At 47.1% G+C, this 25,045-nt stretch overlaps 1 protein-coding gene across 3 annotated transcripts in view; it reads right to left on the bottom strand.

Annotated features, from left to right (window-relative positions):
• The window catches only part of ATP8B1 (ATPase phospholipid transporting 8B1), a 125,959-nt gene that overhangs the window by 45,055 nt on the left and 55,859 nt on the right, over positions 1–25,045 (bottom strand). For all 3 annotated transcript variants that reach the window (XM_030336243.1, XM_030336244.2, XM_030336245.1), the window contains exons 2-3: positions 19,523–19,725; positions 893–990 (exon numbers count right to left, since the gene is read on the bottom strand). In XM_030336243.1, coding sequence (XP_030192103.1) covers positions 893–990; positions 19,523–19,703 — 279 coding nt within the window. In that variant the 5' untranslated portion in view covers positions 19,704–19,725. The remainder of the gene's footprint in view (positions 1–892; positions 991–19,522; positions 19,726–25,045) is intronic.

Here is a 25,045-nt window from a genome sequence, read left to right as displayed (position 1 = left end):
TTATTTTTTTAATAATTGCTTTAATGTTTATTTTCGAGAGTGAGAGAGAGAGAAAGCAGGGGAGGGGCAGAGAGAAGGCGACAAGAGGATACAAAGCAGGCACTGCACGGTCAGCACCAAGCCCAACGTGGGGCTCAGACTCACGAGCCGTGAGATCGTGACCTGAACCGAAGTCAAACACTCGGCCGACTGAGCCACCCAGGTGCCCCGATCGTATTTTAAAGGTAATAAGGACTTCTGGGGTGAAAAGATCTTTGGTCTCTAAATCTATCACAGGCAGAAAAGGGGGAAATAGGTTCTTAAGATTCCTTTCAAATTCTTATTACTTTCAAACATAACGTTTCTGTGACACTGTTGTATATTCTTCTATAAAACATTAAGAGAGCTCTGCACGCACACAGGGAACTTTTCAATCTGCATAACTGTGTTCTGGCTTGTGTCAAGCTACCCCTACTCACCTTTATTAAATTCAAAGTGATGAATAAAAATGATATTCTATACGACGGACAATGATAATCAATACAACAGGCCAGGGATTATCTGGAAGGCACGTGTCCCATGAAGTTGCTAAGCATGATGGCTATTGGAAAAAACTGGCTCTTAGCGAAGATGAGCTAGAAAGTTAAAATCCATGGGGCGCCTGGGTGGCTCAGTCAGTTAACCGTCAGACTTCGGCTCAGGTCATGATCTCATGGTTCCTGGGTTCAAGCCTCACGTCATTCTGTGCTGACAGCTCGGAGCTTGGAGCCTGCTTCAGATTCTGTGTCTCCCTCTCTCTGCCCCTCCCCTGCTTGCTCTCGATCTCGCTCTCCCTCCCACCCCCCACTCCCCAAAATAAATAATAACATTAAAAAACACTTTTTTTTAATTTAGAAAGTTAATATCCACTTACCGCATATTTGCTCTCCTTAATACAAAAGAACTTTGTGTTCATAAATTGAGGCTGTTCATGGAAGCTTCGATCATTTGCCTTGACTTGCCATGTACAATCTTTTAAAAAGAAAGAGAAAAGTAGTCCATCAAGCATAAAATTAGTGTATTGTTGTGGGCTGAACCGTGAGCTTCCCAGGTTCATCTGGTAAAGTCCAAACTCCTCCTCCAGGCCTCAGAGTATGACTATTTGGAAATAGGGTGATTGCAGATGTGATCGTGTTAAAGTGAGGTCATTAGAGTTGACCCCAACCCAATAAGGCGATGGCCTTCTTAAAAAAAAAAAAAAAAAGCGAATTTGCACACAGATATGCACAGTTGGGAGCTGGTGGGAAAACATGGCCACCTACAAGCCAAGGACAAAAGCCTAGAACAGACCCTTCCCTCACAGCCTCAGTAGGAACCAACTGTACCCACACCTTGACCTCAGATTTATAGTCTCCGAATCGGTGAGACAGTAAGGTTCTGCGGTTGAAGCTACCCAGCTTGTGCAACTGTGACGGCAGCCCTAGCCAATGAACGGACATGCTGTGATTCATAGAATGTTCATGGAACATTGGAGTTCTAAAAGAGTAATCCTCATTTAAACATGGCCCGAACAAAATCCCAGAGCCCCTGGAAGATCACAGCTAAATTAAGTCAAATTATTTTTTCCAGACTCATGCACTTGGTTTATAAGATCAGTAACCGAGTATCGAGGGAATGAAAAAAATCAAAGAAAAAGGACATCACCCAACTAATCCAACACTTTTGAGTCTTGTGCACAGATCAGCACGTGCTGCTTTACCTCATGTGCTTCGTGTCACAGACACAGTACTGAGCAGACTCGGTCCATTCCATTGGCATGTCTAAATTCCAAGGTATCTGAGAAAGTCCATAGCATCTCTACTGCCGGGGGGAACATTCCTCACCTGACAGGTGTCTCATAGAACACTTCTCCTAATCCACCCCTCACCCCTCCCCACACTCTTTCTGACCTGATTCTTCTTGGGGGTAGTTTTCTCCACTCTTACTGGCAGATGTTGTCTACTGGTTCAACAGGGCAATTCCCAACTCTGAGATCACGTCCTTCCTACTTCCCCCCCTACAGCCAACAACATTCCTAACATCTGTGCTTATCAGATGTGCTTATCTTTGCCCTCTTATTTTTCCGTATAGGTTTATCAGGTATGTATCCCCCAAAATAAGTTGCTCAGGCCGGTTTTGAGCTGTATCACTTGTATTCTTCTGTGAATTGCTTTTCCACTCGCAATACTATAACTTTCATCTACACTAATGTGGTGTAGTATAAAATATACTATTCATTGCCGCTGTTTTCTAGCATCATGCATATGCCAAAATTGATCAGTTCTTCTGTTGGTAAATAGTTTGGGTGTTTCTAGCGTCTTGCTATTGTTACGAATCATTTTGCTATAATAATAAACATTCTCTGGAACTCATAAGATTTTTTTTTTCCCCAGGTATCTACTTAGGAGTGGGAAGTCTGGGTGATAACTTTCCTCTTTTACTTGCCCATAAACTTCCTGCACCCCTCCTCCTTCTCTCGACTGTCCCTTGAGAGGACAGGAGTCCGGTCTATGTTGAGGACCCCTTGGTGGGGGGGGGGTGGCGGTGGGGAGAGAAGAAAGGAGAGGAGAGGCAGGTGGTGACGGTAGGACTTCAGCTACAGCATTGGGGAACCAGTCGGGAAGGCGTGAAGCAAGGCAGCATCCTCGCACTGGCTCTAAAGAGCATGAACGTGAGGTTGGGGTCTTCTGACCGGAGACAGGGGACTCAAGCTACACCGTGGTGACATCGAACCATCAGCCCACTGTGAAATTGCCGCTGCCTGTGGGACACAGAGATTCCAACAGAAGATCTGTTCCATCCTGAGATGGTCTCTCTGTTTATCTAACCTGCAGAAAGGAAAGCTGGCACGGGCTCCAGCAACTCTTCTCCGAGCCTGGGCCCCCACAGTAGCTTGCTCCTCTGTCTCCTTTTTAATGAGACTCCAAGTTTACGGGCCACCTTGCTCCCCAAACCCAGCCCCTGGCTACCCTCTGCTGTCTCCACGTTCCTCCCTCCACAGCCTCGGAACCAACACCTCTCTGTCTCACGGTGGGACCACTGTTTTGTTTTGTGCTAGAGCTGGCTTTGACGTTGCTCAATGGAGAGCCAACCAACCCCGTGGCTCTCTTCCAGAATCAGCAGGAGATGGGCTCCTCCCTGGTCTGTGAAATATCCTGGGGTCCTTTGTGGTGGGGTTGCAGCTGCTGCTTCCTGGGCTGATCCAGACTTCTTTCTTTCTGTCCTCTCTAGTGGCTCCACAGCTAGCTGAAGACTCATTGGAGGTGGGTTTCTGAGTTGACCTGCCACCCTATCTTATAGCATTGTCACCTACCCCGTGGTGATAGGAGCTCCTCCTACTGGGTTTGGTCCTCCCTTCTTTCCTTCCGAGCGTTAGCACTGGGCTGGGAGACTCCTTGGCTTCCAGCCTGTCCACTTATGGAGCCTTCACTGTGCAGAGCTGAAATAAGGGTCCCACTACTGCACGTTTAGCTGCTTGGGCAGCAGGTTCGCAGGTAGTCTCTGGGCCTGCAACCACCACACTGGGCAGCTCTCTGGGGACAGGCCGGGGCCTCCCATGACACGCTGAAAGTCCCCCCGGAGGATATGCTTGCAGACCTTCCGAATGAATAGGAAAGGCACAGCTCACAAGGTGAGGTCTAGTTTATCTCTGGCTCAAGTCCTTTTTATCTCAATGGATCACCTATTGATGGAGCCCAGCACCTCATGGAAATTTCAGCTCAAGGGACCTCTCTAACATAGAGATGATGAACCTGGCAGTCAGGCTACCTCCGCAGAGGAAAAATATTTCCACCCACCTGGCTTGTCTTTGCCCATCTACTCCTGACTTCTTCAGTCCCATCATGCATAGGTCGGTGGCTAACACATGTTCAGTGCTTAGCGTGTGTCAGGCATGGGGCCAAGTAGTCCGGCTACTCTGTCCACTTTGCTGTCCTGACTGGGCCTTCTCTTGTGACCTGTGCTCCAAACCACCCTGAGAACTCTGCCCACGAGCTGACGTCAGACGGTTGCTTATGAGCATAGGGTTGACCTTTCCACCAGGAACGGCGGAAGTCAAATATCAGGTTGTGCTTGGTTTCCTAACGGGAAGGCAGAGGCATAAGCATCCACTGCTATGAAGGCTCAAGACCGGATGCTATCAATCGCGAAGAAAAATCGAGGAAGCACCTCCTTGGCATTAGGTTCTCCAGTGACTTGTGTTTGAACGTGCACGCTAGACCAACCCCGCCCCCGACCGTGGGATACACATGTGTGGGTGAGCCCAGTTTTGATGAACCCCTCCCCCCCTGCAAACTGGTAAGGGAGGGAAATTAACAACTAACGGGACTCAACTAGTTTTGGAGACGGGAAGATATTAAAAAACATTTTCAAGTAAAGAATTCTAAAAGTATCCATCTTATATAATTATCACAACAAAGATAGACTTTTAAAAATAATGTGTTACGTTTTTTCAAATGATTCACTTTCTAGACTTCTCCCTCATCGGAAGTACAGATAATTTTGCAAAAGGGACAAGCGTGGACTGCTGAAGAATGCAAATAATTAACCTTGTTCCTTCTTTAAACACCACAATACCATTACTGAAAACTCCTCTTGCATCATTTTGGCTGCCCTTCATCGGGCAATCATAATGATCGTGTCATTGCAAACGCAGAAGCTCCCAGCACCTCTGTAGCTAAAGTGCAATTTTATCAAATGGGAAGATTAAACTGGAACCATAAGACAACTCATAAGCTCTACTGCAATGTGCATTATCTACTATGCAATCAGAATATAACGTATGCAATCAGAGCATTTCTTTTCCACTCAAATAGGACACCTAAATAAAAGTAGGTAAAATGGATATTTTATGGGATAATCCTAAATCTATTCTATGTCACGGAAATTTGAAAATGCATGTGCTTTTAGTGGTTTACTTTGGCTTGCTGATGACTTAAGACACACCTCCAGGCACCAGTGTTCCAGAACTTCACTGAGCCGCTGTTCTAAGATTCAGGAAGGCTGAGAAAAAAAACGTTGACAGGATTCCTCAAGAATCAAGAAAAGGCCAAAGGGAAGGGATGAAAATCGATCCCAGAAAAACTCAACAGGAAAGAATAAGCCACCCTTGTAATGAGCTGGATTCTTTGGTCCCCCTCCTGGCTCTTTTTCCCTCATCATTAAACCCCCCAGCTAGTGGCTCCTCTGTCTGTCCCAGCACCACACCTCATCCCCAGCCATTTTGGTGTGGACGCCTCTGACGCAAAGTAGCATTTGGCCTCAAGCAGGACCCGTGGAGGGTTTACTGGAAATGACCTCGGTCTCTTAATTTTATGCTTTTGATAACATCTTAGGGAGACCAGAGAAAGTAACCACGTTATCTTCATCTGCAACATACTGAGCTTAACCGCAGGAGTTTTCTAGTTAATTTTAGAAATCTGATTGTAGTCAAATAGTCAATAACCCCATTTCCAACAAGGTTTCTTGTCTGGCGTAATTCAGACAAATCAGAGGGAAATAAATTGATGCCTTCTCTTAATCCTCCCCTGAGTTTTATGCTAATTGCTTGAGGAATATTTCAAGCAGAGGCCATAAAAAAAGCAAAAGCTGTGTCTGTGGTCAAATACATTTGCAAAAGACAGCATAAAATACTGCATCCTTTATTTTTTTTCCCCCTTTGGACATTCAATGGGCCCAGTAATATACTAAAGGCTCTAAGAAGGCATTTTTAAAATTTTATTTAATTCAGTCTTTTCAAAATCAATGTGACCACAGGCACATTTTGTTAAAATTACTGAACACCTACTAATATGGTTTGAGAAATGCTCTGCTAAAGCACATACCTTTAGGAAGAGTAGCAAAATAACATTCGGAAAGATTTGTCTTTTTGATCAAACATTAACTAATTACTCACTTGGAACAGAGAACTTTACAAAACATTTGGACCACAAGGCTAATTTACAGAAAAAGGATATATCTTGTCCCATGGGGCGCCTGGGTGTCTCAGTCAGTTAACATCCAACTCTTGGTTTCGGCTCAGGTCATGACCTCACGGTTCATGAGTTCGAGTCCCATGTCTGCACCATAGTGCAGAGCCTGTTTAGAATTCTCTCTCCCTCCATCTCTCTGCTTCTCCCCTGCTCGTGCTAGCACTCTCTCGCTCTCTCTCAAAATAAAATAAAATATTTAAAAAATTTTAAAAATTACTTCAAAAAAGAAGATATCTTGTCCCATTTTCTAGAATGAAAATATTGACTAAGAAAAGAGAAGAAATAATAAATTTACAGGCAAAAAATGCACGTGTGTCCCCTCGGTAAAAAGCTAGGAAGATATCAACTAACAACGTTGTGTAAAGTCATCAATGCATGTGTCCAGAGATGCATTTAACATCAACCAGCTGTGGCTCAAAACCATCCCCGAATTTGGTAAATGTGTATTCAATACGTCTACACGTTACTACATGATACTCAGAGTGTTCCTACGGTCACCAAAAACCTTTGATTGCTGCCATTTGGAAAAGGAAGTAAACTTCACCCGGCCCCGCATCCTTACTGCTGGTTCTGAATTCTTGCTTAGACACCAGTAACCAAATAGCTACATGGGTGGGTACGGACTGTAGTCAGCCAGCAGAGGAAAGAGATCAAAAGCTTAACATCAGAAAGAAAAAGCAACAAACAACAGAAGAGAAAATTGGGTAAAGGACATGAATAGACCTCTCCTACAAAGAGAAATTCAAATGGCTCTTCAATACGCGAAAAGCTACTCAAGTTCAGTAGAAAAGAAGCGTAATTCTTCAGGGAAGTACCAATTTTTTATCTCGTAATGGCACAATGTTGGCAAGAGTAAGGAATGTGAGGACACACTGGGTTGAAAAGAGAGTGGAGGGTCAGGCGCTCTTAGGTGGTTTCCGTGGACAGCGATTTGCCCATATCTACCAGATTTTAACACACACATGCACGGACTGAAGGAGCGATCCCACTTCTAGGAATCGATCCCCCATGTACACATTCACACATGGGAGAAATGATGCGGCTCGGCATTCTTCAGTGAAGCCCTATTTATCAGAAAGATTACAAACAGCCCAAATGTTTCCACGAGCAGCCGGTTAAACATTGACATGACAAAAGTCTAAGCAGTCAGAAAGAAAGAAAGAAAGAAAGAAAGAAAGAAAGAAAGAAAGAAAGAAAGAAAGAAAGAAAGAAAGAAGGGAGGGAGGGAGGGAGGGAGGGAGGGAAGGAAGGAAGAAAGAAAGAAAGAAAGAAAAAAGAAAAAGAAAAGAAAAGAAAAAGGCGGGTTTCTATGGACTCAGAGGAAAGATCTCCAAATTACGCTAAGCAACAAAAGCAGGGGATGTGTACCATACTGTGCTTTCAGCCATGTGACACACAGAATTGACGCACAGTAGGGATGCACGCACGTACACATTCTGGCACACGTGTGTCTATGGATCTATGGGTATGCAAGGGCACGTGTCTGTAAGTCTTCTTTGCACTTACAAGTGTATGTATATTTCCAAGAGGACATTTGAGACACTGACAACATCAGCTTCTTTCTGGGAAAGAAAACTGCATGGCTGAGGAACAGAGGAGGCACGGAAGGAGACTTCATTTTCACCATTGCCTTCAATAATTATCTCCAAATGCATGTACTACCTTTCAAAACAGTACGTTTGCAATTCAGTTCCTTCCCTCTATAGGTTTACATATAAAGCCAGTGTGTATGTTGCTTGATTTCTTACAGTCATTATACCATTCTATTTACTATTTAAAAAAATATTTTTCTGAAAGGCAGTGGAATGGTGAGTGGGGATAAATCAAGAGGGAAGAATACAGGAAAGGATGGAAGTCTATGTGGTCATGGCTTCTGATGCCCAGCCAAGCCACAGGGCTTCAGGACGGCAATGCCACAGTCAGTTGGCGGTTTGCCCTGGTCACACTAGCAGCAGTGAGCGGGATGTATTTGAAGGGAACAAGTGTCAGGGCAGAAGACCACTGCAGCCATTGATGTGAGCCCAAGCCAGAACTAAGGGACTGGAAATAGCAGACAGATCCAAGAACTTATAGGACAACTGTCTGAATGTGGGCAAGAAAGAATGAGAACTTGAAGTGAGAAAAAGGTGACCTCAGGATCCCAGCCTGGGTGACTGGATGGACAGAGATGCCAAGAGTGAGCTAGAGAACACAGAGGTGGAAGTTTAGTTGGGAGGCTGGTGAACTGAAGAACCTCTAGGATGCATGGGGGGGGGGGGGAGGGGGATGGGGAAGGAAACCATCCAGGAGCCACAAAAACAGATCTGGACTCCAAGCTGAGGTTGAGGGCAGAGATACAGATTGGAAGGTACTGGATATGCAGATTCGGGTTGAAACCCTGAGCGTGAATGGATCACATCGGAAGTGAGTATGGAGGTGGTTTTAGGAGGGAGACTGAAGGAGCCAGGACAGAGAGGGTAATGACACAGGAAAAGCGGGGACACAGGAGGCCACCCCAGGGGAGGGGCGCAGAAGGATGAGTGAGTTTGCACAGCCTTGAGTTTCTCACATGGAGAGGAGGTGGCTCAAAGTGGGTGCCCTCGGGAGAGCACTGATGGTTTGAACAGCTCTTGAGAAGGCGAGAAAGACATTAGCCACGGGCAGGCAAGAGCGACGAGTCAAGAAATGATGTTTATCTGCTGGTTTGTGTGTATTCAGCTGGTTTCAGAGCATTCAGCTCTGTTGCTCCCTTACTCCACCCCATCTCCCCAAAAAAGAAAAGCAATGAGCTCAAACACTGAGAGAATGAAAGCAAAAGGCCAGATGCTGCGGCTTGTTTATGCGTGCGCGCGCGCGCACACACACACACACACACACACACACACACACAACTTTGCTCCTTGTTCTTGGCACTTGCTACATAAAGTGTGGACAAGTTGGACCCGGTTAGAAATGCAGAACCTCAGGCCACACACCCCAGACCCACGCACCAGAATGGCAATTTAACAAGATCCCAGATGGACTCCTATGCACTCGGCGGGATGAGTTTCTTTCAACTGGGAATCCCCGAGAGGGGCTTTTATCACATCCTGATGCCCAGGGCTCCAGCCCCAGGGATTTTTGCTTTAGTCCGGGCTGAGCCCAGAGAAGGTCCCAAGCGATCCTAATTTGCAAGCGAGGTTGCCATCCACTGCTCAGGAGGAGGGTTTTTTCTCAGTCTTTCGCCTTCTTCCCTCCCACCTGAGGGTGACCAGTCCTCCCGACAGCCCTCCCTTGTCACGGAAGCAACATACCACAGGGTTTGAGCAAGGCAGGACTTCAAATTTTCGACTGCCTTTTGAAATTAACGTCTCTCTCCCTCAGAGAATCTTTATTCTCGTGGTGCTTTCCCAACTTGATGCGCGTACTAGTCATCTTGTTAGTAGACTCTGATTGGCTGGGCTGAGAGGAACCCAATGTTCTGCATTTAATTAGCACCCAGGCAAGGCTAGCTAATAGACCTCGCTCTCAGGAGCAGGTGCTCTAGGGGATGCGTCAGACTATTGCACCGATGTGATGTTGAACCCGGTGGGATTCATTTTAAAATGAAATTCCAGGCACCTGTGGAGTTTAAATGCTCCACCCAAGATTCTGCTGCATCCGAGGGATTGAGACCACACCCTCCCCCCACGCCCCCCCCGCCCCGCCCGACTACCACCACCTTAGAGTGTCTTCCTAAGGTGACACTCCTATCATTAAAAATCTGCTTTAGAGACTCGGGTTTCAAACGGGCACTAACAAAAACAACAGCCAAGTTGGTCTCCATGAGTAAGAGCTTCCTGGTCAAGGTTCGGTCGTAAATGACGTTACTCCCAAGCAAGTTCTATAAAATGAGGTAGCACAGTCTCATCTCTCCTTTCCCCATCACACGTCACTCGGCCAGGAACATCCCACACACCCTTCGTTTTATAAGCTGACAGTTGCTATGGTAACCATAAAGCTAAGGCGGTAGAAGGCAGGCCACAGCTTCTTAGGGACAAAAAAAGAAATAGCCAGTGTGGAATTTCCCCATGGTCGAAAATTCACAATGCATCCACTTGAGTGGAGAACAGAGCTCTCCCCCCAGCATGCTTCATGGATCTTCTATGATTTACATATTTCAGTGGGCTAATCTGTTTTTTGATCCCAGGTGAAAATTAATTCATAGGTGCTCTAGAGAGCCACAGCCTTACTTCCAGATTCTTCTCGGAAGATAGCCCTTCTATCAGGGAGACGGTGTCTTTGTTTTGTCGACGCCACATCCGATCTGAAATCATACCAAGGACAACTTCTTTTCCTCTGTATGTCTTGATGTGCACGCAGTGATACGTTTAAACCTTAACAATTGAACTTGCCATCTTAACCGCCGATCATTTCGCCCCTGAGCAGAATGTTGAGCAGCATTCTGAGTTGGAAGAGAGTTTTAAAGAAATGCAATTCTGCGGTGCCTGGTTGGCTCAGTTGGTAGACATACAATACTTGATCTTGGGGCTGTGAGTTCAAGCCCCACATTGGGCCTAGAGCTGACTTCAAAGAAAAAGAGAAAGAAAGGCAGTTGTATATTTTCAAGCACAGAGAGCCACTCGACCCAGCCGGGAAGAAAGGTCTTTGGGACTGCTTGCAAAGAACAGCTGGGTGTGAATGAACCAGCTTCTCCCAGGCACACGCCTCAGAGGTGCCTAGAAGATGCTCTGGGAGCGGCTTAGCATTCCCTGCATGATGTTGTTCACAATGCTATTTTCGGCTTCAACCGAAAATCAAAGACAAATGACATTGGAGCCTCTGTTTGAATCGGCCCTAATTCCAAAACGGTAGAATCAGAATTAGTTCTAATACGCAGTAGTCCCGTGTCTTTGCTAACCTCAAGCACGAGAAGGTATGCAAAGCAGGCAAGTGAACACCCCAGGAGCCCGGGTGCTGGCGGCTGGCTGTGCTGGGTGGGAGTGTGCACATGTGCTTGTGGAAGGGGTCAGGGGCATGTCCTCACTGGAGAGACTCTACAGCCATTACCTGCAGTCGCTCGGTCCCCTCCGTGCCACTTACATGGGCACAGCAAACTCCAGGAGTCAAGTAACTACTCTCACTGGGATGGCAGTCTGGGAACCGAAGCTCAGTGCTGTCTATCACCGCGCGGTTAAGGATTTGAAAGGCTATCACTTCCCAGCAACAAGGCTGTTCCATTCTAAGTCATTTCTTACCACTTCATCAAATATTTTTAACTGCCAGGTACCCAGCAACACAAGCAGATGTCTCACCGATATCCCAAACTAGTGAGGCTCAAAACAACAGCTCTCTCTTTGACCTACGATGGGCCCTCCCCCTGCATTACTCATCCCTACAAACGGCTCTGTTATCCACCTTCGCAGAAAGCACTTCCGAAGGCCATTGCAACAATATCTTCCAATCTGCAATGTAACCTTCTTACACCTCATCAACAAACGGCATCTAATTTCCCTTCCCTTGAATCAGACCTAGCCTCGGTGACTCTCTCGTAACCAAGAGGTGCTCAACACAAGTGAGGCTGCCTGAATTCTGCAACCAGCTTCTGCTTTGATCTTGACCTTTCCGGATGCTCGTTCTTCAGGTGGCCCCCCTCATGGGACCCTCCGTTGCAGCCCAGTGCCATAGAGATGCCCAAACCATGCAGAGATGCTCCCATCTACAGACCCGGCTGAGCCTTTGCGTTACCCAGCTCAGGTGTCAGACATGAGTGAAGAAGATTCCAAACGATTCCGGGCCCCAAATGATTCAAATCATGTCAGTTGTTCAAGCCTTCACAGCTGAGGGCCCAGACATCCTAGAGCAGAAACAAACCACTCACCATGTCCTGTCTGAATTCCGGACTCACAGAATCTGTGAACATCATGATGATGATTTTATGCCAGTAAGTTTGGAGTGGTTTTTCATGCAGCAGTAGATAACTTGGAATATCCCCTAGGGCACCTAAGCCAGAAGTTATTCCTCAGGCCTCCTTTTCTCTTGACCCTCAGATCTAATGGGACTTGTGAATGTCAAATCCTTAACATTTTAATTTTATTGATTGATTGAGTGATTGCTTGGGAGTGAGCACATGTGTGTGAATGGGGGCGATGCAGAGAGAGAGGGAGAGAGAAAATCCCAAGTAGTGCTTGGGAGCACAGAGCCAGACATGGGGCTCAATCTCACCAACTGGGAGATCATGACCCGAGCCAAGATCAAGAGTTGGGCACTTAAGTGACTGAGCCACCCAGGTGCCCCCAAATCCCTAACATTCATCATGATCTGTCTCCTTCTCTCTATCCCGGCCATCTTGGTTTAGGTCCTCACCAGTTTTTCTTGGACTATTGTCTACTCCCTTCTCCCTGCTCTTGCCAACATGGGATTTCTAAAATAAATCCATGTACCCACTATATTTATTGGGTGACTATTATGTGCTTTGCATGGAATAAACATGGCCCCAATTGTCATGAAGTCAACAGTCTAGTGGGAGAGAGTCACACGGTCATTCAAGGATATAATCATAAGTGCCCTCACGGGTATGAAGGAAAGCTCATACTACAGGGGGTCTGCTCCAGGCTGGGGCTCAGAGAAGGCTTCTCTAAGGAAGTGAGACAACACCGAGAGCCGAAGGGGGAGGAGTCGTCAGCCACATGGAAGGAGCTGGCATCAGATCCCACGTGCAGTGAAGTCTTTGTCCCCCATGTAGGCCAGACTGGGAGGAGCAAGCATGACTATGGAGAAGCCGCGGTGGGAGGCGGCTACTGCACATCTAGCCATGTTATTTTCAGCATGTCCAAACTCCAGCATGGCCCATCATCTAGGTTCCAAAACTGACTCTCTGTTCCCTGAATGCTCAGCTCCTTGGAGCCTCCCTTCAAGGTGCCTCAGCCTGGAACACCACGCTCCTGACACCACTGGGGTTGATTTACCTCTCATACTTCCTGCGGCCTCAGCTCAGGCATTGTCACCTCCAGGAAGCCTTCCCTGACCAGGGAAGGCCGCTAAAGCGCTCACCTGGTTCCCTAGTCATACCTGTGAAGCTCTCTGACATGTTCAATCACAAATGCCCACTGAGCCTCTCCAATGTACCAGGCACGGAGCCCGGTGCCCTGACCCCAACGGGGCACAAGACAGATTAGCCCCCGGGCCCTGTAGCACTTACAGCTTAGCTGGAAGATGGGCAATAGACAACGAGTCACTCAGCTTTTGATTTTTTTTTGGTGGGCAGGGTATCTACAAACTGTACCTTTTCTTCCAAGATTTAATTTAAATTCTAGTTCATTAACATGTAGTGTAATACTGGTTTCAGGTGTAGAATTTAGTGATTCATCACTTACATGCAACACCCAGTGCTCGTCCCAGCAACTGCCCTCCTGAATGCCCATCACCCATTTAGCCCATCCCCCCACCCTCTTCCCCTGATCAATCCTCCATTTGTTCTCTATCATAGTCACTCAATTTTTAAATTTTTTTTAATGTTTATTTATTTTTGAGAGAGAGAGAGAGACAGAGTGTGAGTGGGGGAGGAGCAGAGAGAAAGAGAGGGAGACACAGAATCTGAAACAGGCTCCAGGCTCCGAGTTGTCAGCACAGAGCCTGACACGGGGCTTGAACTCGGGACCAGCGAGATCATGACCTAGGCCCAAGTCAGACGCTTAACTGACTGAGCCACCCAGGAGCCCCAGTCACTCAGTTTTTAAGTCTCACTGAGAGAGGTGCCGAAAAGCTGGTGGGGAAGCCCACAGTGACCTCCTCTTGTCATAACTGCCTTGCTCCCCAGGCTTTTAGTTCCTCTGCATGTGGTAGGCGTACCGCCTTCCTCCTGCCGTGGAGCCTCTGTATGTGTTCCCCTACTCAGGACCCTCCTGCCTCCCCTCTCCCTTCCCCTGATGAGCTCCTCCTCATCTCTCATTTGGCAGCCCAGGCAACCTTTTTCACAAGGAAGTAGGGCAGGCTCCTGTGTCCCAGCCCTTGGAGCAGAACCACAGGTCCATCCGTTAGGAGAGCAAGTCATTGCATGAGTGAGGCTCTTTCTGCAAGCTTTAGCTTTGTCCCTGCGGCTGTACGTGTGCAGGGGTTAACTTTTCCACCGTTTTCTGCCTTCTCTGTTTCGAGAGACTTGCGCCTTGACCTCCTGCAGGTAGACTGCCCTACTTCAGCCCAGACCCACAGCTTCACCTGAGAAACCACTGGGGCCCAGGAGAGCAGACGTGGGAGTGGCATGAGAGTCCACAGGTCCGCGAACAAAAAGACTGGAGAAGGCTGTGTTCATGGGAAAGGCTTAGAAGATGGCAGAGGCAGGGGTGACTGACCCTAAATCACCCCCAATTTCCTCAATATGCGGGCAAATTCACTGGTGGGAAAATGAACTGTTCTTTATCCCATCCACCTCTCCAACCATTCATCATCCTTGGATGTGGGGACAGAAGGAGCTGTTTAAAAGAAGGAGTCCAGGGGTGCCTGGGTGGCGCAGTCGGTTGGGCGTCCGACTTCAGCCAGGTCACGATCTCGCGGTCCGTGAGTTCGAGCCCCGCGTCGGGCTCTGGGCTGATGGCTCAGAGCCTGGAGCCTGTTTCCGATTCTGTGTCTCCCTCTCTCTCTGCCCCTCCCCCGTTCATGCTCTGTCTCTCTCTGTCCCAAAAATAAATAAACGTTGAAAAAAAGAATTTAAAAAAAATAAAATAAAATAAAAGAAGGAGTCCACAGCTTTAACCTTGGGGGTCCAGGAGAATCTGAGTGCCCCAAAAGAAAGTAGAGGGGTCGAGAAGAAGGTTCGATGATGGACAGATGAGAGGAGATGATAGGGCAGGGTAGACACTTTCACTTTGATATGGAAGACATTAAGGGAGGAACTGGCCAGAGGGGATAGTGGAGAATAAGAGCTACTATTTATTGAGCATTTACTGTGTGCCTGAAGCTGTGCTAAATCCTTTACGTTTGTTTTCTGATTTTTTAAAATTGTTTTTTAATCTTTATTCTTTGAGAGAGAGCACGCGCGCGCGCACACAAGCAGGGGAGGGGCAGAGGGAGGGAGACACAGAATCTGAAGCAGGCTCCAGGTTCTGAGCTGTCAGCACGGAGCCCGATGCGGGGCTCGAACTCACAAACCGGGAGATCATGACCTGAGCTGAAGTCGGACGCTCAACCAACTGAGCCACCCACGTGCCCCATTTTATTTTCTGATTTAACCTTCACAACTACATTATGCCCATTTCATGGATGGAGACACTGAGGCACAGAGAGAAGCCCTTTCCTCAAGGTCACACAGCTAGAAAGCAGTCCAGCGTCCTCCCTCTTCCTCACCATGTACCTTGCCTCTCAGAGTGACGCAGAGATGTGGTAGGTGAGCAGGTTAAAGGGAGTTAGCTTGCTCAAGGAAGCCCTGTAGAGAGAGAATGGAGTACGAAGGAGGGTTGCGAACATTCTTCAAAAGGAACAAGAAAACAGGAGGGGTGCTGGGCAAGAGGGTGTTGTCTCCTGCCAAGGTCAGCACTCTCCAAGGAGAGACTGTTATAAAGGTCAAGCACTTCGGGGAAAACAGGTTGGAATATGACGGCCGACAGAAAGCTCACTGGCCTTGGCACTGGGGTTCTTGGTGACTTTTAAGACAGCATTACGTGGAGGGCAGAGGGCAGCCCATGGAGAGGAGGAATCCAGGGGCCCAAGAGGATGCAGTACGAGAGAAATGGGTTTCCAGAAGCTTGGCCAAGAGAACAGGAGACAGGACACCAACTGTGGCAGAAGGCGGGATTCAGGCAGGAATTTGTGGTAGGACAGTGAGCACATCCGTGATTTGTGAGCCAGCAGAGCAGGAAGACGGGAGAGGTCGGAGAGCAGTGCTCCCTGGGAGGCAGGAGACAGCCTTCTCATTCATCCCCAGGCTCAGAAGAAAGGGCCAGTCTGCACTGATCCAGTGCTACCCCGAGCATTTATTTATTCCCAAGGGCTTCATCTCTAAGCTGGTTCCTGGCCGGCACAGAATTGAGTTGACCTAGCGGACACCAGGATGGGTGGGATGGTTTAAAAAAAAAAAAAAAAGGCAAATTAAAAAACTCCACAGCATTCTAGAGTCAAGGGATTTTAGGAACCTGTGGCTGAATAAAATTAAACTGGCTTATTATTATTTTTTAATCTTTATTTACTTTGAGAGAGAGAGAGAGAGTATGTGCACGTGCACGAGCCGGGGGAGGGGCAGAGGGAGGGAGAGAGAATCCCAAGCAGGCTCCATGCTGTCCGCACAGAGCCTGATGCGGGGCTCGGTCCCATGAACTGCGACCTGAGCCAAGAGTTGGACGCTGAACTGAGTGAGCCACCGAGGCGCCCTTGAACTGGTTTCTTTCGTGCATGAATTTCTTGGATCCTTTTCAGCTAATGGACAACCTTAAACTCCAAGAAGAGGTTAAAGAATTCGGAGCTTCCGGTCTCAGGGGCTAGAGAATCTTTGTGCCTTGGAGCATCTGCAAAAGAAGGGTTTCCCAGGATGCACACTGGGAAATACTGCTCCCGTGTGCTCATCAGGAAATGAAGGTTCATCCCGTAGCATGGGAAACATTCCCACTTATTCTTCCCAATCCTTGCTCAAAGTAAACTCAGGGTAAAATTACTCCAGTAAAATCGGTGGGTTTATCTCTTCCTCTGTGGCACATTTTTTTTTTTTAATTTTTTTTTCAACGTTTTTATTTTTATTTTTGGGACAGAGAGAGACAGAGCATGAACGGGGGAGGGGCAGAGAGAGAGGGAGACACAGAATCGGAAACAGGCCCCAGGCTCCGAGCCATCAGCCCAGAGCCCGACGCGGGGCTCGAACTCACGGACCGCGAGATCGTGACCTGGCTGAAGTCGGACGCTTAACCGACTGCGCCACCCAGGCGCCCCTCTGTGGCACATTCTAACAGCGTGTTTACTTACCCTTGCTCTGGAGCCTCACAGCTCACGACAAACGTCCTTCAACTGAAAAGCATTCATAATGGAGCTCTCAGAACGCTTGCTTAACTCAGCTGCGCTAGGGCATCTTTAAAAAACCAACTTTCTGCCCTAAAAGGATGCTGTTGAAGAGATCCTGTTCTGCTACAGAGCGCACTGGCCTCTGGTGTTCCTCAGCCTGACAGGACGTCACAGAGTGACTCACGCTCTGGTTTCTAAAGAATTAATTCCTTGGAGAAAACTATCCTTCATGGAAAACGTCAAGACAGACAGAGGGTCATTTAAAAAGGAGCGACGCTGACCTTAACTGGGAAAATGACCGAAAATATGAAAAACAAGAAGGGAGAAGGAGGGGTGCAGAGGAAAAAGGAAAGGATGGAAGGAGGGAGGAGGGGAGGAAGCAGACCTGTTGGGGGGCGTGCAGGGCAGGAGAAGGAATGCAGGAGAGAGGTCTGGCACTTACTGAATGTCTTCTGTGCTTTGGGGAAGGGCAGGTAGAGGTGTGTTTCTAAAAGTCACAAGCAAGGTTGTTTGACAGGAGTTTTACGAAATGAGAACGAGCAGGGGCACCTGGCTGGCTCTGTCCGTAGAGCGTGCAACTCTTGATTGTGGGGCTGTGAGTTCGAGCCCCACATTGGATGTAGAGATTACGTAAAAAGAAAATCTTCAAAAAGAAAAGAAAAGAAAAGAAAAAGAAATGAGACCCACCAGATTCCCCGAGAAATATAAGCCACCACTGGAAGAGACCATGAAGAGCCAAGATCAAGTCTGGCCTCCCTGGCGACCCGCGTTCCGACAGTAGAAATCTATAAGAGGGATGACCTACAGACTGAGCGATCAGGAAAGGGCCCTGAGAACCTGGATCTGAAGGTAGAGTTGGAAAAAAACCAGAGGTGAGAGTTCCCACCGAGTACGTGCTTCTCTGACATTTCTGCAGGCACCCAACCCCGGTCCTTTGTTACGTCCCGGACCACACAGCTGATAGCGTGGCACCAAGCACCAACAGCAAGGTTCACCTTGAACCCCACGGAGCCGGTTCTCTGCCAGCTCATCAGATATCCACATCTGATAGCGATTCCAAGACTGTGACAGGCAACTTAGAAGTTCAGCTGGGGAAAGAATGAGGAAGAAACGCCGTATTCATGATGTGAGGCAGCCAGCTAGAACTCCCCGCTAATTTGTCAGGCTCTTTCAGCTTTATCCCCATTCGAACATCCAGTCTGGACCTGTTATTCAGAGGCCACATTTCCTGTTCAGACTGGCAGTGATTCCATTTTAATTTAGCTCAGCTACCGTGATTTTCATACCTTCTGCTTCAAGGCAGAAAAGCGCTTAAGCTCAACATTCGACAGCTTAAAATGATAGCTGGAAATCTACAGTAAGTTCTGATCGTTCTAAATGTTTGATGCAGAAAACTAAGGACGGCAAACAGTATACATAGATCAATGGCCTGCCCGGTTTTGGGGCCCAGGTTTGGAGGGGACCCATTTGGACATATGTTCTCCCCCATGGAGATCCTCCCTACACGGGAGAGCTGGAGAGAGGCAGCCTCTGACCAGAGCAGGAGGAATCGTCCCCAAAGTCTCATTTCTTGCATGTTGCTCTCTCTACCGGTGAAACAGTTTGAAAAGCAAAACAAAACAAAACAAAACAACCCCAAGCTGACCAGGGAGCAGAACCCGGCAGCAAAAAAGAGGGGAGCAAGGAGTGACACAAAGGAAGCAGACTTTGGGGGATCCGGGAGGACAGAAGGGCAGCGACGGAGACTTTGGGGAAGCCAGATAGAACCAGAGGTTATTCTGACTGAGGCTGTGGAGGCAGGCATCCAGAGAGTCAGAAACAGTAATTTCGTGGAGATTCCTAGAAATGAGAATCTAAAGTTATTCAGCTGGAATTTGAGAGACCATGGAAGAAATATTTTGAACCTGAAACCTGGAGCAAATCTGGGGCCCGAAGAGAAAAGGCTCAGCTTCCTCACGGAGCACAACCGCCCCAGGGAGAGACCCCATTTTCTTGCCAGGGTGGGAGAACCAGCAGAAAACGAAATAGAAAAGCCACAGCGGGAAAAGCATCCCCATAAAAGTAAGGTACACTCCGCTGTGGCCTCAAGGACTGACTGTCTACGGCTATCTTTAAGCACTATTGGTACAGCTGAGTCGTTGTGACAGAGCCCGTGTGGCACACAGAGCCTAAAACAGTCACTGTCTGGCCCTGACCCCTGGTCCAGACCGGGCCTCGACATTGCCCTGATTCTGGGCAGGTAGGGCTGTTTGCCGTTGCCCCTCATAGCAAGCAGCCCACACCGAATCATATTCACAAACGGCTGAACCAAAGGTGTGCCAACTCCAAGCTTCCTGATGCAGTAACAAGCAAATTCCTCCGCATACAAGTCCCTCCTAAAAGTAGACACCAACCAACACCTTCCATTTTCTGGACAGAACGTGTCAGGTGGGTTGACCAGCCCTGCACGCTGGGAACGAAGCGTCCAAACCCATTGTTGTCCAAGCCCATTGCCCCCGTTCTCCCAGCTGTATCCGAAGAGGAGGAAGATACCTCCTGGCCAACCTAACACAGACTGGCCATCCTGTGCACCTGTGGTCGCTGCCCAGTGAGGACAGACAAGGATGGGACCCAGTCTCCGGTCCCAGTGAGGTTACCTTTTCGGAATGTCTCCCGGTTTTCCTCTGCTTCTCTGTTGACTCGGTTCTGTTCTGGTTCAACCGCAGCTCCCTGGTCTTCGAGCTCATCTTCTGTTTCATCGTCACTATAGGGAACCACTTCATCGTTCGGCTGAGAATCCTCCTCAAATGTCGTTTCTGAGTCTCTTTCAGAACTCATCCTGCTGGCAAACTGGAACTACCTGGTTTAAAAGAAAGAGAAACCAGAGTGAGTTATGACTCGAGCCCAGTTTCTGCCTGCGCCCAGTAGCAATGCCCTTTTAACGGAACATAATTTAAATGAACGTGCAAGTGTGTCTGAACAATGACCCCAAAGTTCAAATTACCAAGCAAATAAGAACAAAACCATTCATGGGGCACCTGGGTGGCTCAGTTGCTTAAGCATCTGACTTCAGCTCAGGTCATGATCTCACAGTTTGTGGGTTCAAGCCCCGCGATGGGCTCTGAGCTCAGAGACTGGAGCCTGCTTTAGATTCTGTGTCTCCCTCTCTCTCTGCCCCTCCCCTGCTCATTCTCTGTCTCTCTCTCTCTCTCTCTCTCTCTCTCTCTCACAAATATAATGAACATTAAAAAAATTAATGTTGGAATGAGCACTGGATGTTGTATGTAAGCGATGAATCGTGGGAATCTACTCCCGAAGCCAAGAGCACATTGCATACACTGTATGTTAGCTACCATGACAATAAATTATACTTTTTAAAAAATAAAAAAAAAGAAAACCATTCATCAGTGATTGCATGCTTGAGCAAGAATTAAGAACAAAAATGTAGCTGCAAACTTTTTTTTTTTAAGCGTATACAAGCTTTAAGGTAGTATTTCAAATTGCGGGTCTCTACCAAGCAAAATAAATTTAAGTCATAACCAACATTAAAATAAAATGAAACAGCTAATAAAGCATCGGGGCACAGCAGGCGTCGTAAGAGTCAGTACTGTTTGATGAAACCGTCTGATGAAACACACACACATTTATTTGCATTGTAGGTCTTAATGCAATTGCATTTCTTACTGCGGGTTGCTGGCAAAGTTTGAGACACAGTGCCCCAAGACATCTGGTTTCCCCTAATGCTAATATTCTGAGCTTTTACTCTGTGATACATTAAAAAAATTTTTTTAACGTTTATTTATTATTGAGAGGCACAGAGCATGAGCAGGGGAGGGGCGGAGAGAGGGGGAGACACAGAATCCAAAGCAGGCTCCAGGCTGTCAGCACAGAGCCCGACGTGGGGGGGGCGGGGGTTCGAACTCACGAACCGGGAGATCATGACCTGAGCCGAAGTCGGACGCCTAACCGACTGAGCCACCCAGGCGCCCCACACTCTGTGATACATTTAAGTCTTAGATCCTCACCTTTTACTTCCTGGGAGCACTCCCTCACCTCTCTTCCTAACTACCCCCACCGACATCCTGTATCTGGAATTTGTGCTTGTGTGTATGCTGCTGTTTAAAGTGAATGCACAAGTGATAAGCACAACTCTAGTCATATTAGGAAAATATTTACACAACTACCATGGGTCACATGAAGATAGCCATGCAGCCTGGCGTTATTTATATAAGCATCATATTGCCATGTACCTGACGTTGTTAATAACAGCAGCTCACATTTATATAGCGCTAACTGGACTCCAGGCCCTGCATGAACTGCTTCACCGACATTGGCTCCTTGAAACTTCCCACACGACCCTGGTGAGGGTACTATTGTTATTCCTACTCTACAGAGGAGAAAACCACAACTCTCTGAATAGCTTGCACAATAATTATTAAAAACGTGCCACAAAGGGGCGCCTGGCTGGCTGAATCGGTAGACCATGCAACTTTTGATCTCGGGGTCATGAGTTCAAGCCCCATGATGGGTGTATAGCTTACTTAAAAAAAAAATTTGCAGCAAAACAACTGCTTTCCAAGGAGGGATCTTCTATATACTACTCTTCTGTTACAGCATCTTATACGTTTTCATCAAGGGTTAGTTGCCGTGAGTGGAACTACTTAGCTGATTGCATGCTTCGTACCAAATCTAACATCTTGGACCTGTGAAGTTTTATAGCCATAATTGAACATGTATGAAATGTTTAAATATTTATACTATCTATTATTAATATGTATTATCATATAGTATATATTTATAATATAGATATATTTTGTCCAATATTATTTACAACCATAAAACCCAGAAGCAACTTGGGTGTCCAATGCTTGGTAACTGTGTAAATAAATTGTGATATCGTCACACTATGAGACAATTCAGATCATGACCCGAAGCGTTTTTAATGACCTGGAAAAGTCCAAACATGTTGAGTTGAAAGGTGGGTTAACAATCCGTATGTATAGAACAGTCCCAGTTACTCAGACATATATTCACTGTCCAAAACGTCAACAATTGTCACGCATCCTTTACGTGAAATGACCCATGTCAAGTGCTCGATTCAGTACCTAGCATACAGTAAATACCCAATACAGTGCTAACACGACAGAAAGTACGCAAACGTGATTTCGTGATTTTCAATTCTTTCCAGAACTAGAAAAAATGTCCTTTATGATAACAAATGAAATGGTGTGGGGATTTATCCCTTCCTGCATTTCCATCTCCTGAAATCACTTCTAAACTGTATCTGCCTCTCACCAGGAGGTAACATATTAGACTATTTATTATAGGACTATACTTAAGCACAGGCGGATTCCGTTTAAAAACCTTTTGATTGCAGAAGGAAACATTTTCCTGCTCTCCCAATTTTCTGTGCGCTAGTAAATAACTCTATCTCGGGGTTCCAAACATGTCTCATTTGTGGTTTTGTAATATACTGCCACCCATGCTTTAGCTGCTATTTAAATTTAATACGCTCTCTTTAAAATTCCCAAGCTCTTAACGGCAAAACTTTTGCCAACAATCTTTCAGAACAAAAATAATGGAAGTGGTTCAAGCAGGACCACCCTGTGAGATAGATAATATTGTCCCATCTTACAGATAAGGACACTGAGGGTCAGCTGCTAAGTGGCGTAAGTTAGGATCTCATGTCTCCGTTACAGGGACATGTACGATATTAATGAGTCTGAAAGCACCAGTATAGAAACAATTTTTCTTTTATTGTAGTACCTAACATAAACTTAACCACTTTAACCATTTTTAGGTGTCCAGGTCAGGGGCGTTTAGCGCATTCTGGAAACGTTTTGTATGTGATCGGTTCCCTCATCATTATTACGGCCAAGTGTCTCCGTGCTTATTTCCCACATTAAGACTGGATCCAGTCTTTCGAGGTTGGGGGGAGGAGACAGACACAAAGCAGTGGATTCAACGGCCAGGAGGATGGGATCCAGGGTGAGCAAAGGCATTGCATAACCGGCCAGCTCAGCACTGGAACATCCGCCCCAGGCCAGACTGTGTGGGCTGCTTGGAAAGCAGAGCTCTGAGCTGAGTGGAAGTTCTCTGCAGTGCGTGTGCGTGCGTGTGCGTGCGTGTGTAAAATGCAGACACACATGGGAACCATTTAGCTCTCTCATCAGAGCACGACCAGAGAAAAAGTGGGAAGAAATCCTTTCTTTGAAGCCCTGAGTGACGTCAGCCACTTTCCTGCTCTAAGCCATGATGTGAAGAAGGCAGGCACCGTCTAGAACATGGATTTGGAAACTTTGTTGTGTCCCTTACCACCCCTGCAGCACACTGCAGCCCTGTGTGCACTTGCTCAGCCCTCATGAAGCACCTGCCAGGTGAATGCACAAGTGAGAAGCAGCTCACATTTCACCCAGGCACGGGGAACAGACCCTTTGGAGACTACCAGGTCATTCGGGGATCCAGGTAAGTAAACTGGACAGCCGCGAGACACAGCAAGGCCAATCATTTCTGCCTGAACGTACACCTCCCGTCCACTCCTGCCTCTCCGTCTCCAAGGCCACCACCCTAGTCCACACTGCCATCACCTCGCTGCTGCAATGCTGCAAATACACTCTAACTACACGCCTACAATCAACTTCCGAACAGCTTTCAATCAACTTCTTGCCACTCTCCTGCTTAGACCCTTCCTACGTGTTAGGGACAAAGCTGTGCCCCCTTCAAAAAATCATAGGCTGAAGCCCTAACCCCCAATGTGACTGTGTGGGGAGATCAGGCCTTTAAAGAGGTAAATAATTTTATAAGGGTGGGACCCTAATCTGACGGGTCTGGTGTCCTTACAGGACGAGAGAGAGACATCACAGAGCTCTCTCTCTCTTTCTGTGCACGCACAGAGGAAGGGCCACAGAAAGATGACGGCCACCTACAAGCTAAGAAGATGGCCTCCCCAGAAACTAACCCTACTGGGACCTCAATCTTGGACTTCCAGCTTTCAGAAATATGGGAAAATAAATGTCTGTGGTTTAAGCCACCTACTCAGTAGTATTTTGCTACGGGAGCCCAAGCAGATCAATATACTATGGGTTCCCACTACTCTTTTAATCCAAGCTTTCCCCCAACTCTGGGAGCTCTGCGCCCTCCTACAACTTCTTTCTTCCTCACTAATCCTCAGCCCCATGGCCTTGCTTTCAGCTTAAGCAAGTGAAATCTTTCCTGCCTCAGGGCCTTTGCACATGCCCTTCCTACTGCCTGAAAAGCTCTTCTCTCAATTCTCTTCATGGCTATTATTTCTCAGTCTTTAGCTCTCAAATTCAATATCCACTTTCACTGATGGTGTTAAAGAGGCATCTGCCCTCTTCTTCCTACCACCACCAATCTCCAAAACACTTACTTTTCTCTTTCCTTCCTAGCACTTACCACGATCTTTAAATATACATTTGCTTTTACTTGTCATCTGCCTCTTCCACGAGACTACAAACTCTACAAGAACAGAGTCCCATCTGGGAATACTCAGTGCCTACCCTCTAGTTGCCACTCAAAGATTTGGGGGAAAGAACAAATTCACTTTTGATAAAGCCCTCAAGGACTTAGAGAGTAATCTTCTACCAAAAACAAAGATATCTTTACCATCGCTCCATAGCTCCTACCCACCACACCGCAAAAGAGTTCAATTAGTCACTGGATGAAGGGGGAAAGCTGACGGCAATGATAAGAGCGAAGAAAAACTTCTACGTTCGGAAGTTGTACACAGTGGAGATTTTTAGGAGCCTCACTCTATCAAGGCCACTGAAAACTTATTGCCTAAGATTTTACTACATACACAAAACTAAATCAGCCTGTGGGAAGGTACTGAAGGTATTGAAGTTGAGCCCTGATCTTTCTTTTTTATCTCCTGCCACATGACAAGTGTCTAACACACAGGAGGCCCTTTTGCCTCTGTCCCTTAGGGGGTTTAGAGTCCGGAGGGGAGTTCGCAAGTTACAGCCTACAGGCCAGGTTCGGCCGACCACCTGTTTTTGCAAATCAAGTTTTATTCAAACACGTCCTTGCTTATTCCTCATTGTATCGTCAGTGGCTGCTTTTATACCATAGCAGAGTTGAATGGTTGTGATGGACACCATATGGCCTCAGACTGTAAAATATTTACTATCTGGCTCTTTACAGAAAAAGTCCGTTGACCT

The sequence above is a fragment of the Lynx canadensis genome, chromosome D3 (assembly GCF_007474595.2).
Source record: "Lynx canadensis isolate LIC74 chromosome D3, mLynCan4.pri.v2, whole genome shotgun sequence".
NCBI lineage: Eukaryota > Metazoa > Chordata > Mammalia > Carnivora > Felidae > Lynx > Lynx canadensis.
Note: the sequence above shows the minus strand (reverse complement) of the source record. Positions and strands in the feature narration are given on the sequence as shown.